Below are 17,208 nucleotides of genomic sequence, written 5' to 3'. Positions count from 1 at the left end.
ACAACACAGGGGAGGGTCATGGCTCAGAGTTAATTAAGCTCCGGCACCTAACTGAAACCAGAAACCAAAGCGCGACGTTAAAACGTGTCAGTTCCGGACCAATTTAGTCCACATCAGTTTGACTTCCTGCCGAGGATGACCCGGGCATTGTCTGCCAGTCACACGGAGGACAGGGGTCATTTGTTCGGCCTCGGAAATGAAATGCAACCACAAACAGACTGAAGACAGCTAAACTTATCTTCGACGCCTGTCAACCTCTTTCAACCTGTCAACCTCAATGGACAAACAGCCTGACAGCAGTTTGTGTTCATCAGTTTCCATGTGTCAGATGCTTGCCACTGTCAAATGTAAAGGTTTTGCTGTATATTTTTATATATTTTACTGTTCAGTGCTTTGAGTCAAGCACTGCATCTCAATATCTGTACCTGTGATCAACCAATACACACTGCTGTTGTAGAGAGAAATTGTTGTAGAGAAATACTGCTGTTGTAGAGACAGAAGAGAACATAGAATTCCCAAGAGACTATGACACACCTTCAGGAATAAGTAAACAAACTGGAGTTTATTCAACACTGCTCTGCCCCCCTGTTCACGGCTACACCCAAAAATGAAACCCCACCCACAACCCAAACTTCACCGTGACCTTCTCCGAGGCTAGGAATCTGAAAAAAACATTCAGGACAGTCCCACACTATTATAATATTGCACTTTCCTCCTCTGAATTTCTCCTTCGGCTCTCTATAAATGTGGCTCGATTACGCTGTGAGGCGATGGCACAGAAATAAAGCACCCGCAGGCACCAGGAACCACTGCAGGGTGCTACTCTCGAAAACCGCTCCCCGTCCACCGCCCCCACCGTGCGCCTCCACCTATCGGGGGGGGGACACCCCGGACCGCGGCTCGGCTCTCACCAGAGACGACGACCTCGATCAGGTCCCCTTCGTGGATGTCCTCGGCCGACGTCAGCCTCTGGAGGATGTTCTCCGAGTTCAGGTCATGGCGGAACAGCAGGATCTTGTCGTACATGCCGAAGAAACCGCACTCCGGGAACTGGGGGGGGGGAGGAAAAAAAGCGGGAGGGGCCGCTCAATTAAAAATGTTCTAGTCACTCAAAATAAGCACGTCGTTAACACGCTTCAGGGCCTGTCTTCGTACAACAGGTAATTTAAACAAGTTTCACACGTGTGGTTTTTTGCCTCCTGTTTATTTTTCTTTCGTAAAACCATCACTTTAACAGGAAGTCTCACCAAGGCTTTGCGAGAGCCAAGTCGAGAGCAAACAAAATAAAACAACAAACGCGAATCGGCTTCGGCTCTTCGACGCGAGCGCAGACGGCAGGAAGTGCAACCCGCAGACCCATTGCCAAGCTCCGCAGGCCCGGGTACAGGAGCAGCCTCACACACCTCATTGGGAGAGGCCGCATGACTAACCCCGGCACTGCACGCGCTCCACAGCCGACTTTCACAACAGCGCTACACACTCCAGCCGTGCAGCACACCGCCGACTCCCATTCAAGAACATTAGAGGACATGTCACTGACACGGCTCGGCCCTGTATTACAGTCCACCTGACATTTCAGGTACTGCGATGCAAAGCTCTATAACATACACACATATGCATTAGGGCACACGCACACACATACACACACACACACACACACAAGGACCGTTACCAGGTTTGAAGGCCAACTTCCACTGGACGCAAACCAGCAAAAATATATTATGAACACATCTCTCCCTGAATGGAAATGCACATAAAATGTGTTCAAACGTTTCCATGCATGTCTTGTTTTCCACGCTTCACTGAGGATCGTTTCCTTTGAGCTGACTTTGCCCGCTCTTATCTGCTAGTAATGGTCCTGACAGCTTCCTTCAATGATTCAGATAGAGGTGACCCAGTCCACATGGGGCTCCACTGACAGCTATAAGCTGGGAAATCAGATGAGCGAGAGAGAGACATCGAGAGAGAGAGAAAGAAAGAGAGAGAGAGTCCAAGATAAAGTCAGCTCCATCCTGTTTTGGGCCCCGCTGTGGAGAGCAGTGGAAGCGCTTAGGCCTCCCTGCCAACAGCCTGGAAAGGTCTGGAAAGTCCATCTCGCGAAGCAGCTTCTCCCACAGGGCCCGCGCACAATGCGCGCGGAACAATGCCAGCGCGAACGGCGGCCCAAACAACACCCCCGGGCACCTGAGCCGGCACGGACAATGGCCACCCCCCCGTCAGCGGCTGGGCTCGAGCCCGTCGCTATCAATGTCGCCGCTCCACAGCTGGGCTGCACCTGCATGTTGACACTCCAACGGGGCCCAGCTGAGCATGGGAGGGCATGCTGAGGGAGGGGGAGGGCATGCTGAGGAGAGGGGGAGGGGCATGCTGAGGGTGGGGGAGGGGCAAGCTGAGGGTGGGCGAGGGGCATGCTGAGGGTGGGCGAGGGGTAAGCTAGAGGAGGGGCAAGCTGTTCACAAAAGTAAAAAATAATGATTGGGATTGCTGGGAGGCACTGTTCTAGTGCACAGATGGGCCCAGCGATCAGGTATCGGATCCAGACCAGGCTGGTGCCAACTGTGACTGGCATTCCCACAGGGTGACACACACTTGGCTCTAGCCTGACCCAGGGATGAGAGGATTCCAGCCGTCTTTGGTGCCAGCGTCTCATCGCTAACCGCGAGTCGATCGCACACCCACAAGTCTGTGTGTTAAAACTGTACATGAAGTGTCTTCCTCCCACTCATGCCTGTGTAAACCTGACCTGCAAACAACAGTGTGATAAGTGGCAGCCAGCATCGTGCGCTACAGAAGACATCATGTGCTTGTCTGAACTCTCTTGAATTGACAACAGATGCTGCAATGAATGTTGCGTGATGCGGCATTCGAGATTGAGTAGAAAAGGAAGAACAAGCATCACAAGAATGATTATGTGTTCCGTCAAAAACAACATAAAGAGAGGCCCTTGAGTGGCGTTCCCCGCTAAAGCACAAGCTATAGGCACAGTGAAGCACACCACAGCCTGGAATCACATTCTGACAGGGTCAATGCCAACTGTGGCTGGCAGGCTTACACACAATTGGCCACAGACAAGCCTCCCTTATCCTGGGCAGTCAAATTCAATGATATGCAGGAAAATTTCATCAACACAAGTGATAAAATAATAAAAGTGGCCCTTATTACAAACTAATCCACATCATGGACCTCATCATCATCATCATTATCATCACCATCCTCATCATTATAATCAGCTCATATGCCACCACAATTCAGCATATCTGCCTAGAAAGTGAGGATCATGTAAAGCTAATGCTAAAGTAATGCTACTAATGTTCAACTATATGGTATTAAGTCAAGAAAGTTACTTGTGTCATAAGGCTGGCAGAAAGCTGTAGGGTAATATGGAGGTTGACTAGAGACTTACATAATGGGAACACAACTGCTTACTCCCTTCCAATGTTTTACTACCATTAACCAGGCTAAAGTATTACCTCTTACTCACAGGTCAGAGTGAAACTGGCTCTCTCCTTCCCTACTCCACTGTCAAACCCTGCGGTAGCTAATGGCCTCGCAAAATGTGTGAAAGCATCCAAACCAAGAGGTACTGCGAAGACCCGGGTCAGTTGGCTGATTACATAACTTTATCCAAACAGCTGGAACATCGACACCCATGACATGTCATTATCTATAGCAGTCCCCCTGTGCGTGTAATCTAGACCCTGCCGGCTGAGGCCACTCCACTGAGAGTGACTCATTCAGCTTGCACACACAGCAAAGGCCTCTTTAAGTCGTGGCTCAGATAACGGCAATGTCCCGGTGAGGCCGGTGAATTTCGAGCGGAGACGACGGCTCTCCGGGCAGGGAAGCTGCTCCGCGCAGTCGCCGGGGGGGGGGGGCGACGGCTGTGAAGCGGGTGCGATTCGCCGCCAGACAGGGAAGAGCTCAGGGCCGCTTAATCTTTCCGCCGGCTTCCAGGAAAACGGGATCCCGGCGGTTTTCGCGTTCTGCGGATCTGGGATTACGCCCCGTTCCGCTGCGTTTTTAATCCCGGCACTTTCCAGAGCACTAAAAGTACTTATGTGAGAGGGGGGGAAAAAATTACAAATACAGATGGGGTGAGACCAGAGGAACACTGCAGAACAGGGACGACGAAAAGAACAAAATGGACAGCATTCGGGTTACACGACATCACCAGATAATCTCCTCCCTTCTCTGGGGGGGGGGGGGGAGGTGGATGTTAAAGTGAATGTCAAGCACAGGAATAAAACTGAGCAACAGGAATCATACCGGAGCCAATCTGTAGGCGGTACAAGAATTACCTCAGTCCTGAACGCTACGCATCCTCTAGCACCCTCTTCTAAGAATACACAATAATTACATGAGGAGGCCGTACGTGTCTGTCGTCTGCTAGCCCTGAGCCTAGCGAAGTGCGGCACAAAGTCAATTTTTGCACCACGGAGGCTCTGAGCTATAATTTTCACCTGGGGGAGGAACACCTACTCCCTGTCTGAGTGAGCAGCGCCCTTTCTGAAACACTTCATTCACAGCCAGCGTTTGACTGTGGCGTTCTTTGGTCCAAAGTGTCTGATAATCTAAAAGGGACGAGAGAGGGACTGGTCTGTGCCGAGCAGGCCGTGTCCATGGTAACACCCAAGGCCTCCAGGAGGGCGTGGACAGTGAGGGAGCTAAGATTACACTCACAGTAGCTCGGGTGTATTCAACACAGCCCATGGGTGGACTGCACTCACTGAGGACAGGAATGTACTGAGGCCCACAGCAACTCCTCGTCCGCCTAAATACATACTGTTATATCGGTATCACCCAAAGTACTGAACCTTTTGTGGAGTACAGCACCACAATGTGGAGAGTATTCATACATAGCAGAGTGACACCACACTCTAGCATCATCTCTTACTGGTATACTGTCTGTTGTGAATGGAATTACTCGATACTACCATTGTGGATGAGATGAATGAGATGGAAAGTGGAGACAAATTCATGAATGACAGTTATCGAGCTGGACCAGCTGCAGAAAAGGGCTTAGTTCCCCTAATCTTTGGTCAGGCTGAGTAATCTTGTCATTGATCTACTAAATCCAGTTAAAGGCTGCAAATACAAATGGATAGGCCAGATCTTAAATGATGTTGCACAAATGGAGCATCGCGTCAGTTCTGGCAGGCCACGAGAGTCAAGCCGCTCCGGCAGAATCAGCTGATGCTCAGCTGAGTGATGTTCGCCTATCACAGTACATTCACTTAATAGGGCGGTCTACTTAAACAGCCTCCCTCTACTCATTCAGTTGCTCCTCCTGCATGCAAGCTTCCTGCATGTTGCTTTGTAAATCTCCTCCACCACCCCAGCTCCATCCCTATGTCTTAAGAATTTCATTGCTCCATCCCTATGTGTTAAAATGTTTTTTTTACATTGCTGCTGGATCTGTTCTGTGTTTACCCGGCCTTATCCACGCGGGCTGCGTAGTTGGCGGGAGAGCTCCCAGAACAGAGCCATACCACATAACTGTGTTGCCTTTATTGTTAATAAAGATCTTACTTTGATGACAGTGGTCCTGACAGAACATGTGCTTTGAGAGAGAAAAGGAAGTTATACATACTTCAGACATTTCCTCTGGCCTTGGAAAATGAACTGTTCTAGTTTAGGTAATGTGTTTTGCCGTCATGTTCTGAAATAGACAATTGGCCATCATTTAGGAAGCTGGCAGGTAAGTAATGTTGCGTGAGTACTCAACTGGAATTTTAACTGGAACCAACTGTGTAACTTCCCCGTGGCATAAGTGATCGCTATACAACAGAACATACACTACTCCGACCAGCGGGTGGCAGCAACATGCTAGACTGGCTAAGATTGACCAGTCAAACACAGAGATCTCTGGGTGAAAGTTGGTGGTAAAACAGCTATGTGTTGAAATCAGAGAAGACATAGGAACTATAATGGAGTTCCTATATCTACCTCATTTTTTCTGCAATGAGAAGTCAGACTGAAGCACTTCTATACTATACCACTGGCAAAACCTTCACATTCCTAAAATCACCCAACTATATTAATTTAACTACATGTTTAGTGAGACTATTTTGCATTTGTATATGCACAAGAAAGTACCATTAGTTTATTAGTTTGAACTAGAAATGTGCTTAAGGCCAAACACAAGATTTTGTTATATAGTCTTTTGAGAAACAATGCTGGGAAACACGTAAGTTATATTACATTACATTACATTTATTTGGCAGACGCTTTTATCCAAAGCGACGTACAAAAAGTGCATTTCATGGTCATAGACAACTGCTAAACACAGGTTCAGTAAGGTACAATACTTATTTTGTACAGCTATTTCTAGCCAAGAACACAGTTTAGTTCACACAGTGAACACTATACTGATTGTCAGTAAACTTTCTAGCCTGTCTTATCTGTAAGGTTTCCAGCATTTCTTTTACCACTTGAGTTAACCTAATTTTCTGTATTACTCTCTAGAAAACAGAGAGCAATGCGGAAAGTGTTTATGGGGAAGTGTTCAACTTCAAAATACCTTCACATTCTCAGAGATGTTTATCACTGAAGTCGCCTAGCTTACCACAGTTTGTTACATCATAACAATGAGAGAAAAGCACCCATAATGCTTTGCAGAAGTACCCTTGGTGCCCATGAAATAACAGCGCATGAGTCATTTCTGTAACAAAAGCAGGCAAAAAAAAAGAAAAAAAAAAGTGGCACCATCGTTCAAAACAGCATCCATCTTGTTTTTGAAGAGAATATTCATGTTTCTTTTTTTCTTTCGTATTCTGAAATAACTCCACTAAAACAGCGCTGATCGTATCTCTAACGGCGACGGCGGGGTGGGGGGGCGGGGCCGCGTGCAGCGCCGTTGGCGGTGCGCGGGGCTGCAGATGCAAAACCCCGCTGCACGGCAGCGCACGGAAGCGGGCTTCCCTCGCAGCGCGGCTCGGGCAACGAGCGCCAGATGCGACGAGCGGAGGTCACTTCCAGTCACACTCAGCGTGGCACCCTGACTTGTGTGTGAGGAAGAGCCATTTCAGTTAACCTGGACTCCTACCGCGTCTGTTCTGTTAGAGGGGTGAAAAGGCGAGAGGGCGCATGGGGGGGGCGATTTGCGCCATGTGCGTGAATACGTGAGAGGACAAATAAAATAAAAGCTCTCTGATTGATCGGAAGTGATTCTTCAATCCCAGATAAGAAAAGAAAAAAAAACCTTACCGCAGGTAGAGATTAGGATTTACAATAGAAATGTAGATTCTAAGATTATGGATTTTTCCAAAAATCAGTCTTCATTTTTTTTTATTTCATCTGTATTTCACCAGGCAAGTCATTAAGAACAAATTCTTATTTACAATGGCGGCCTGGCAAGCGACAAAAGCCACTTAAGGGAAGGGGAAGTGGTCAAAGGGGTGCATGTTTTTATGCTTGGCATACAGTATGCAAGACCAGACACTCTTACGGTTTATATTTCCAAATTCTACTCCACTAGCCTGCTGGCATTTAAATAACTTTTTTCCTGGTAGTGAAAACCTTGGGGGCAACGTTTGATGGCTCACAAACACAAAAAACTTAAAGTATTTTCCTTTGGAAAGATAACGTCGACGTGATTTGGACCTATTTACAATATAACTGGAAAGTCATGGTTTCGAGAAAAGAAACATTGCAGAAACTTTGCATAACAGTGCAATCATGCTTTGTGCAAGCTGAGCAAGTTGGCACTTGCCCAGGAAGTTCAAAATGAATGTCAAGCTCCAATTTGCAGATTCAGCGATAACAGGAAAGGTAAAGTGTGAAATTGTGGCATACATCTCACTCTTAGTGGCATAATTAGTACAGACCAAGTGTTCTGTAAGCTGCTCAAAAGCGAACTTAAAGGGTGGAAAAGACCAATCGGGGAGAGGGGAAGACCCACGACAGACAAAGCTGAGCACAGCAGCCAGCTACATGCACAGCGAGAGCCAGGAATCACACACACTACGTTTTCATCAAAAAATCTATTCTCATTGCAGAGTATGAAATGGCAGGCCAGCACAATCCACTGATTCTCAATGAAGTAGTTAAGCTGCCAAAAAGGATTCACATGCCTAAAATATGAGGAAAAATAATGTAAGGTGATGACAGGGAATAATAAATGACCATGGAGTGCACAAGGTCGGAAGACCTCTAGATAACTGAGACGGCTTTCATTCAGCTACACGCAGCAACTCAGCCTCATACAGTATGAGACCATCCTTCATTCATTCATCACCATTTCTCTCGTGTGCTTGTTTAGTGGAGCAGAGAGCCTGGCAATCCTTTATATTGCAAATGAGAGCAAGCCATATAATTAGGTTTTTTTTTTCAATCTGTCACTTTACTGAAGAGAACACTTAAAAGTATGACATGGAACAAGTGAGATCATGAGACCATCACAGCAAGGGCGGTTGCCCTGGAAACAGCGGTGGTCAACCAAGGTCAGGGGCGAGACTAGGAGAGAGACAGATTCTCCCTCTTTGCATAAGATCGTCGACTTTCAGCGCCTACCTCAGGTTAGGCTGAGATCAGTCCCATATATGCTGGTGATAATTCATCACACTGTGAATGTGGTACATAAACAATGCAACAGTGCACCAAATATAACTTTCCTGCCGCTTTTGGTCTGCACGACCATATACAGTGTGTTCAATTCCATAAAAGGAAATGACGATTTCCCACTGCAGACAAATAGGTGACTTCAGAGGAACAAAAATAACAATGGTAACGTAATGGGTATCTGCTCATGCTGAGTGGCATTCACAAGTCGGTTCAATCCCAAGACTCACCAAACAAACACTGTTACATTGTTACAGTAAAAATATCACCTTGAAAAACCGCCAACAGCATGCTTCACGTTACAAATACATTTCACTAAAAATACATTTTATCAAAACATTTGTAACAGTGAACCGAATGTGAAAAATCGAAAACACTTCAGAACTCCATAAACTTTCATAAAATGACTTCCAAACAAAAAAAAATACTGCATATATTATCAGATAAATCTATATATACGTATCTGAACTTAGTGTGGAATAGCGTAGGCTAATGACAGAGTGCATCACGGTATGCGTTGTTGCTGCGGGTAATTTTCCATATATGTACATCCCATATATGTGCATATGCACATATATGGGATATGCATATATGGAAAATTACCCGCAGCAACAACGCATACCGCGATGCACTCTGTCATTAGCCTACGCTATTCCACACTAAGTTCGGTTTCACGTACCTTCGGCCTCCTACATCCAATTACTGTAAACCCATGATGATGCATTTTCCGGTGAATCATCATCAGGGTGACTCAGAATATGACAAAGTTAAATTGCTAAAACCGCCCGCTAATGCATTTAAGGCATGGGCGCTGCAATTTAGCTTTACATTCGCGCGTAAGTAGGCTAATTAGTGTTCAAATACCCATTGCTTGTCAGATTGCAGAGTTCACACAAAGGCCTTTCACTGAGCACTTGTTTGCACACCCATATGGAACCCCACCCAAAGTTTGATATCTAACATCTGATATCTAATAAGATAAAATAGAACTGATTTAGTAACGCTATCAATCAAAGTTTGATGAATGTTTTGTGTAGTTAATACAATGTGTTTTTAATGTAAACAAATTAACATTACGATGTCCACCGTGTTCAAACAGTATTCAAAGTTACGTGTTTTAATCTAACAGCATTTTCTGCAGAAAGTAGTGTTCCCTTCTTTCATTATCCAAAGGTAAATTTAATACTTCAATCCAAACGGCTTTTTTTGGTCTTTCAACTTTGATTAATGTTTTTTCTTTTGTCTCGAGAGAGAATCAGCCCTAACACCAAAGACGTCCCAGTCCGCAATCTGGAAAGGTGCTGTTTCACCCACGCAAGTTGGCAAAGAAAGCGACAAAAGTGTGACTATAAGTGTGACAGTCACCTGAAGTTCACTCAGTAGGGCTGTATTCTATAGGAAAACATGAAATAAAATGGCCACCATCCACTTTTAGCAATTTCTGTCTTAGTGAATTATGAAAGCAGAGGATAGTTTGAAACATGCTTAGTCCATTTCAAATGTCAACGTTGAGCTTATCTTTTGTAATAAAGGGGACATGTTCCATCCAGTAGTTGAAAACAACTGAAGTTTTAACAATTCCTTCAACACCAAAGAAGCATTAACATTTCCTTCAACACCAGTGGTTCCCAGACTTTTTTGGTCAAGCCCCCCTAGGAAATGTTTGAAGGCCTCATGACAACTTTGGTTCCGCTTGAATGCAATCTTTGTTTTTGGCTTCAAATTGTCTTTTTTTTTTCTTTTTGACCCTCACCACGCCCCCCTTGTTGTCTCTGTGCGCCACCCCCCCATTTTGAGAACCACCGCTCTACACACAGCCTAAGGTTCCTGTCCACCTGGACCAAGCAATGACTCACTACAAGGAAAACAAAGGGATAATGTAATTACTTCTGAGGCCATTCGTTTTCTTTGGCCGTGCCAAGACTTTGGCTGCATTCAGACCAGATCAGGCAATGCGGGAAAAACGGCAGTCCTCCCATTCATTTAAATGGGGGTAGTGCGTTTAGGCTGCGGCAGTGGGGACCACATGGGGTGCACACAAAAAAAAAAACGCAGCGGCCGTGCAGGAAGAAGTAGAACCAGAATCGACTTTTGCCGTAACGCAACCCGACGTCACGCTGTGGTGGCCAATCACGTAAGCCAGCGATCAGAATGGAAGAAGAGCCTTGCTTAAATTACCATGGGGTTAAAGTTCACAACATGACGTCACACAAATGGGCCACGTAGTGACACGCCCACACCTCCGCACAGCCCTGCGGGAAGGTGCCGCATTGCCTGATCTGGTCTGAATGCAGCCCAAGGCTTGGATCTCCCTCTACTGTACTGTACGCTCCCCGTGCATATAACCCTACCGCTCTCCCAAAGGCTCACTTGCACAAAGGACCAGTGGTGAGACCCGTCTCACGAATGAGATCATAAAAGGACAACTGCCGGCAATAAAATAAGTGCTTCATTTCCAGGGATTGAGGCCCACTTAAAGAGTTATGTCTGAGTCTGAAATTTAAGCCCTATCCATCCCAGACTGGATTACACGACCAAACAGGAACCCATCCTGAACCAACCCCAGCCAATATGAAACAATGCTAGCCTTGAAAATAATAAACATTAATGTTCCATAAAATACAATGACAGTATTTAGCCGACTTCTAGTTAGTTACATAAATGAATTTCAATTTGATTTGTATCATGTAGGCTTAAAAAATATAAATGAATGCCTAAAAACAAATCAGATCCTCTGTTATTGTTTAAAAAAAAGCAACCAGAATGACCCAGCCTAAAAATGGATAAACATCACTATAACTGACCTACGCGAGATATATTTCTCTTTTGAAAACCAGGCAATGTGTTTATCGGGTAAATAAATATTTCTAGCGAGATAAATAGCTAAATAACTCGTCCGAACATTCACACACGACATCAGTGAAAGTTCTCCCCTGATGGAACGGACATTTGTGATTCCTCAACTTGTCATGGTAATAAACGATCACAACCAGACGAGTAACATGAAATTGTTTCCACACCAGCATCAGAAGCAACCGCCATCAGCAGCTTTCCACTTAGCACAATTTAAGCACGGCCTTTTATCTTTCCTCTGGCTGTTTCCCCCTCCCCCCCTTTCTCAGGTGGCTTGGCTACTTCTTAAATGTCTTCCCATATCTCTGTTAACCATTACAATTAGCTACCGCAGTGCCTCCGATATTTCAGACAGGGAGAGTGATTTCGGAGCTTCTAGCCACAGGGTATGAGTCACGGGGGCGCTGATGTCAAGTGTAGCGCTCGGGCATTCCGCGTAGCTTTTAGCAAACGTTTCCTTTTTTCAGCGTCATATGTCATTAGGTTGATGGAATGTTGAAGGGAATGTGTGGCAAAACGGTGAGCTTCACCAGAGGAGATCAGGTGAGACCGACTGCATTCGCCGCCATAACTGATTGCTGCCTGCTTTTGGAGAGCAGAAGGGTGGTAATTACAAACGCTAGCATAATCGGCTTTTTTTTCCCTGCATCTAAAAATAATGATGAGAAACATATTAAACATGACATCAAAATGAATTTGAAGCAATGTACTCAGGTCAATTATTTTCATCTATATCAATAATTCAATTATTAATTTAAAATATTGTGTGTATTTTACCTTCAAATGATCAAATATAAATATTTGAGGGCATATTCCCATAATCCATCATGGTGTTGTCTTTTTTTTTCAAATCAGAGTACTCTGGGTAGAGCATCAAAGTCTTTTCACTACTGGTTCACTGTGTTCTTTTACCCATTGTGTGTGTGCTCTTTTCTGTGAGGTGTTTACCCGTCTATTCCATTTCCTTTGTCACCCAGCCCTGTCGCGATATCAGAGCGTGGATCTCAAAACCAAACGTATCTGAGTGTATTTATTAAACTCACCACTCGCACAAGTAATCAAACAGGTCAATCGCTTCTGTGACCTCGGCAGCCACAACATCAACAGCGACACTGGGTGTCCTGGGTAAACTGACCTTGTATAACAGCTCTCCTACCTGTTTCACACCCAAACAGAGAATAAGAGACAACATAAGGGGTATCAAATCAAGAATATTTACACACTAGCTGAACGAAGAGCAGTGTGTTAGGGTTTCTGTGACCTGTGCCAACCCGCCATTGACGCACAGCTAGTTAGGTCTCGGATACGAGAACTGATATCCGTACTGATAAGTCGACCGAGGTGTGAAAGTGACTGGGCCCTACGAGCTTTGGGCATGGACACGCTTCCTCTCTGTTGAATAAGCAGCCCTGATCAGATTCAGCTTGAATGGAGTATTTTTCCTGCAACCCACTTAAACAAACAAACGAAAAAAAAAAACACTCCCAACTATTTCAGGACCAAAATGACACAGCATTTCATCCCGATATAATTTTTGATGACGCCGCTGAATGGAAACGCAGTTCACCCACATGAGTGTAGGCTTGGTTTTCAGCGGGAGTCCTGAAATAGAACCTTCATTGTCCGACGCATTCATTAATACGAGTACACGGGTGGGTGGGGGCAAGTTTTTAATGGTCACGGCATTAGAAAGCGTGAAGGTCGAGAGCGCTGACTACACGCTCATTACAACATCGCGCAGAAGCACTAAGGATTACATTACAGAGGTTCAACACAGGCCGACGTGAATCTTCCCAATAAACACACGCCGGAGTAGAGGACCGCATTAGGCGAAGATTACCCTGCCATTTTACAACAAAAGACATGGCCTGTCACTCAACATAACGGACGCAGCAAATAGCAGAGCTCCATCTGTCTAACTAATGGATGACCCTAAGCTGCCATCCACGGGGACGCACGGCATGCATATGTAATGTTCGAAAAGTACACAGCTAAATTCCTCTCAGGCTGCGATTGTGTAACTAGCGCGGTAATCACCAGAACATCTTCCTTTTGCCGACGGTACAAAACTACTTACAGAGCATCAGGGCAGTAGCGCCGTAATGCTAGCCCTTAATCTCCTGAATGTAGCTCAAGTGCTGCTGGGAGCTTGGAGGACTAGCTCCGCTAAGCGGCTGAGAGGGCGGCAGGAAATGGCACGGTCTTTGGCTTTTACCACAACAGTGCATTATATAAAGAAGACTGTTGGCAAGCCTGACAGACCACATCCCCATATGCAGCCATTACGGCTCGTATGGTACACATTTCATACAGGCCCCAAGTGCAGCCATATCAGACCTTACACCCCCAGTGCAATCTCCAAAAGCCTGTACTGTAGAAAATGGAATCAATCAGCTAGGCTTACTCTCCAGGACAATCTGGAACTGAACAGTAATAATATATTACATGCATATATTATGTATTTATAATACAACGTGACTTCCCAGTAAGCACTAAGCACATGGCCCCATATGCATGTAAGGGATTATGTCATGCAGTGATGTATACATAACATTCCCATAGACTGCACTTCTGAAACTGTTCAGCTAAACCTCATACTTGTGTCACAGTGCCTGTCATTGTTTATAAGTGTGGACAAACCCCTATGTCATTTAACAAATCTGACAATTAACCAAAATGGGTATACCCAAACTGTTTTGGTCAGGTGCAGATGTTCTCAAGGCTTCTGGTTGGGTCAGGCTGAGGTAATGTAGCTTATTTGAAGGACAGCCATGTCAGTCTACAAAGGCAATTAAGGTCAACAGGCTGACATAGCACCCCCTTCCACATATTTATTACTCATACAATATGAACAGACGGCCTACTGTCAACCATTCACTGGCTGAATTGAAATCCCCTTGTTTATCAGAAGACTCCCTGTTTATCAGAAAAAAAACATGATGAGGTCAAGGTTCTTCGGCAAGACTAAGACCTTCGTGTAAAATGTTTCTTTTGATTTTGAAACTGTCAAAGGATCTCTGACCTTGAACATTCCTTTCTGTGACAAAGGACAACGGAAAGATGACACAATATCGCAAAGTACAGACCACAGTTGTGTCCAGAAACATTGAACCAATCTTTCAGCTTTAGAAATTGAGACACCATTTAATGTTATTTTTGAAAACATTAATGATTGAATTTAACACTTTTGGCCCAATTCATATGGAAGCATATACAAAGACGCATTCATCCAGTCTCATAAGCACAAACACACAAGCACATAGAGGTGTACAACCACAAAGCTGAAGCTACATTATTGACCAGAATCCATCTTAAAACACAAGTATAGGGAAAGTTACATAACTAACAATTTTGAGTATCATCACAGATAAAGAGATGTTCAGTGAAGTAGGCTACTTGAATACCTTACTCAAGAGTACAAAGTAGATTGTACATCACTAGATTGCTGATATTTTGCCTTTGAGTCACATGATAAATATCTGCGGACAATGCAACCTAACCACACAGCTGCCATGAACTCAACTGCCGTCTCTAAACACATGTGCAAATACAGAAATACGCGCTCTTTAACACACGAGCAGGCCCACATCAACACAAACACAGCCCAACAGTGACGCTATGAGCTGCACTCAGAAGACCGCACTGAAACCACTACACAGCGTCCTCCGGCATCTGATTACCCACCTTCAAAGCACGGTCGCGTTTTACGCTGACTGCTGACCGCTGACAGGCTGAATCCGCTCCCTCCGCGGCCCGGTCACACGAAACAGGCTTACACGGGCTTTGTTTGTTCCTTCGCTATTTTCTCTGTGCGACGATTCCTTTACATTCCTTCTCCCATAGAGGACTATAGAGCGGCGCTCTGTGTAAACATGCCCTGCTGACGGGAGGGCAGAGAGCAACAACAAAGAGAGCATTGTGGGAATCAAAGTGTGAACTAGAAGGCCGTGCTAAACACAGCCCATTTTCCCATTTTCCCCCAGCGCCCCACAAACACACCATTTCTCCCGTCGATAGCCTACAGCAGTGTGTACCAGAGCACCGTATAGACTACATCGGAGTAGTATAGGAAAATACTCATGAAAAGCTCTGGTTCCTCCTGATTCACAGAATGAGTCTGTTTATCATGCTGTTCCTCGAACAAACACGCCTTCCTGACAAACTTATATTGCATAAATAATGAACACATTAGCCCGATTAATGGTGTCAACTAATATATAACTGTGTACTTTTTTAAAGTTTTTTTTTAAACTCTCCTCTGTTGATAGTTTGTAATGTTTATTCTCAACACCAATTGAACCATTACTTTCATGTGTTGTGGATACAGTGCTTACAATTTAAGAATCTCAAAATTTGTGGAATGAGCTTTTTAACTGAATAAAATGTATTTCAAAGCTATTTAATACCTTCCCCCTCCCACCCAGCTAACGTACGGCGATATGCAAAAGTTTGTGCACCCCTGGTAGAAATGCATGTTTTGTTAATGTTGACACAACCTCTGCAGGGAACAAACTTGAACAGCACATACTTTGTAAATTTTAATGCATAACCACTTTTTATTTTCTGAATTTAACAGATACTTCACTGGCTCTGGAACATCAGCTTCTAGGATTGGTTGAATCATATTAAGTTGAATCCGTTCTTCCTTCCACCTGCACAATATTTCCTGTGCCACCGGCTGCTACACAACCACAAAGCATAATAGATCCACCCCGTGCCTAACGGATGGAAATGTCTTCTTTTATTCTGATATTTTCAGTTATTTTCCAAATGTATCCTTGGTGGCTCGTGGCCCAAGAGTTCAGTTTTTGTTTCACCAGTCCACAGAGCTTTCTTCCAAAAAAGTCTCTGGCTTATCTAAGCATTGTGTTGCATATTTAAGATGTTGACATTCGTGTTGAGATCGCGAGGTTTCTTTCTGACAACTCTTCCATGCAGATCATTCTTTGTAAGCAATGCTGCACAGTGAACTGCTTTGGTGTTGCTGAACTTTTCTGCAGGTCCCTTGCAGTGACATGTGGGTTTTGGTTTGCATATCTAACAGTCTACACGCAGTTCTAGAAGCGATTATTCTCCGTCTTTAACAGTTCTCCTTAGCTTCCATTTCTTAATTATATTTCTGAATGTAGAAATTCCAAACCGGAAGCATTAGGATATCTTCTTATAACCTTCCCCTGCTTTGAAAGAGTCGATTATTTTCAAGCCCTAAGTCAGCTGCTTAGAGGAGCCCATGGCTGTTGAGAGTAAGCAGAACGCCATGAGAAGTTAGCAGGGTCAGTATTTATTAGGCTCTGGAACTGTTTTGATCTGGCTTAACTGACGGCCTAATGACTCAATCATATTTACAGACCTTTTCATTTAAATACAAAAGAAGTATTAATGGATCAACTGGAAGGGTGCCTACCCTTTAGCACAAGTCACATTTAGTTGTTTTTTTTTTCCAAATCATTAAATTCAGAATATAAATAGTAATTGTCCAATAAAATTTGCATGAATATGTCATGTTTTAGTTTGACCCTGCAGAGGATGTGTTAACTTATTTTCACTTAAAGATTCAACAAAAACTACAATTTGACAAGGCCAAAATTTGACCAAAATTTTGCATACCATTCCATGAAAAATACTTAAAGTATAACATACGCGCACAAAGTTGCTACTGAGCGCGCTCGTGTGTTGTGAGAGACACGCAATGCTTCAGCCCCGACAGCCCGGTGCCGGTCCGATCCGGCGCTGTCCTGGACGGAAGTGCAGCCGGCCCTCCGTCGGCTGGAGGGCGCTGGCCCGGCGGCTCAGCCC

General features: G+C 44.8%; 1 protein-coding gene across 1 annotated transcript in view; it reads right to left on the bottom strand.

Moving 5' to 3' along the window:
- Positions 1-17,208, bottom strand: part of LOC135257277 (serine/threonine-protein kinase D3) — a 58,112-nt gene that overhangs the window by 21,196 nt on the left and 19,708 nt on the right. Inside the window, exon 3 of the mRNA XM_064339851.1 lies at positions 912-1,050. Within this exon, the coding sequence (XP_064195921.1) occupies positions 912-1,050 (139 nt within the window). The remainder of the gene's footprint in view (positions 1-911; positions 1,051-17,208) is intronic.

The sequence above is a fragment of the Anguilla rostrata genome, chromosome 6 (assembly GCF_018555375.3).
Source record: "Anguilla rostrata isolate EN2019 chromosome 6, ASM1855537v3, whole genome shotgun sequence".
NCBI classification, from domain to species: domain Eukaryota; kingdom Metazoa; phylum Chordata; class Actinopteri; order Anguilliformes; family Anguillidae; genus Anguilla; species Anguilla rostrata.
This window is presented reverse-complemented; position numbering and strand designations above follow the sequence as displayed.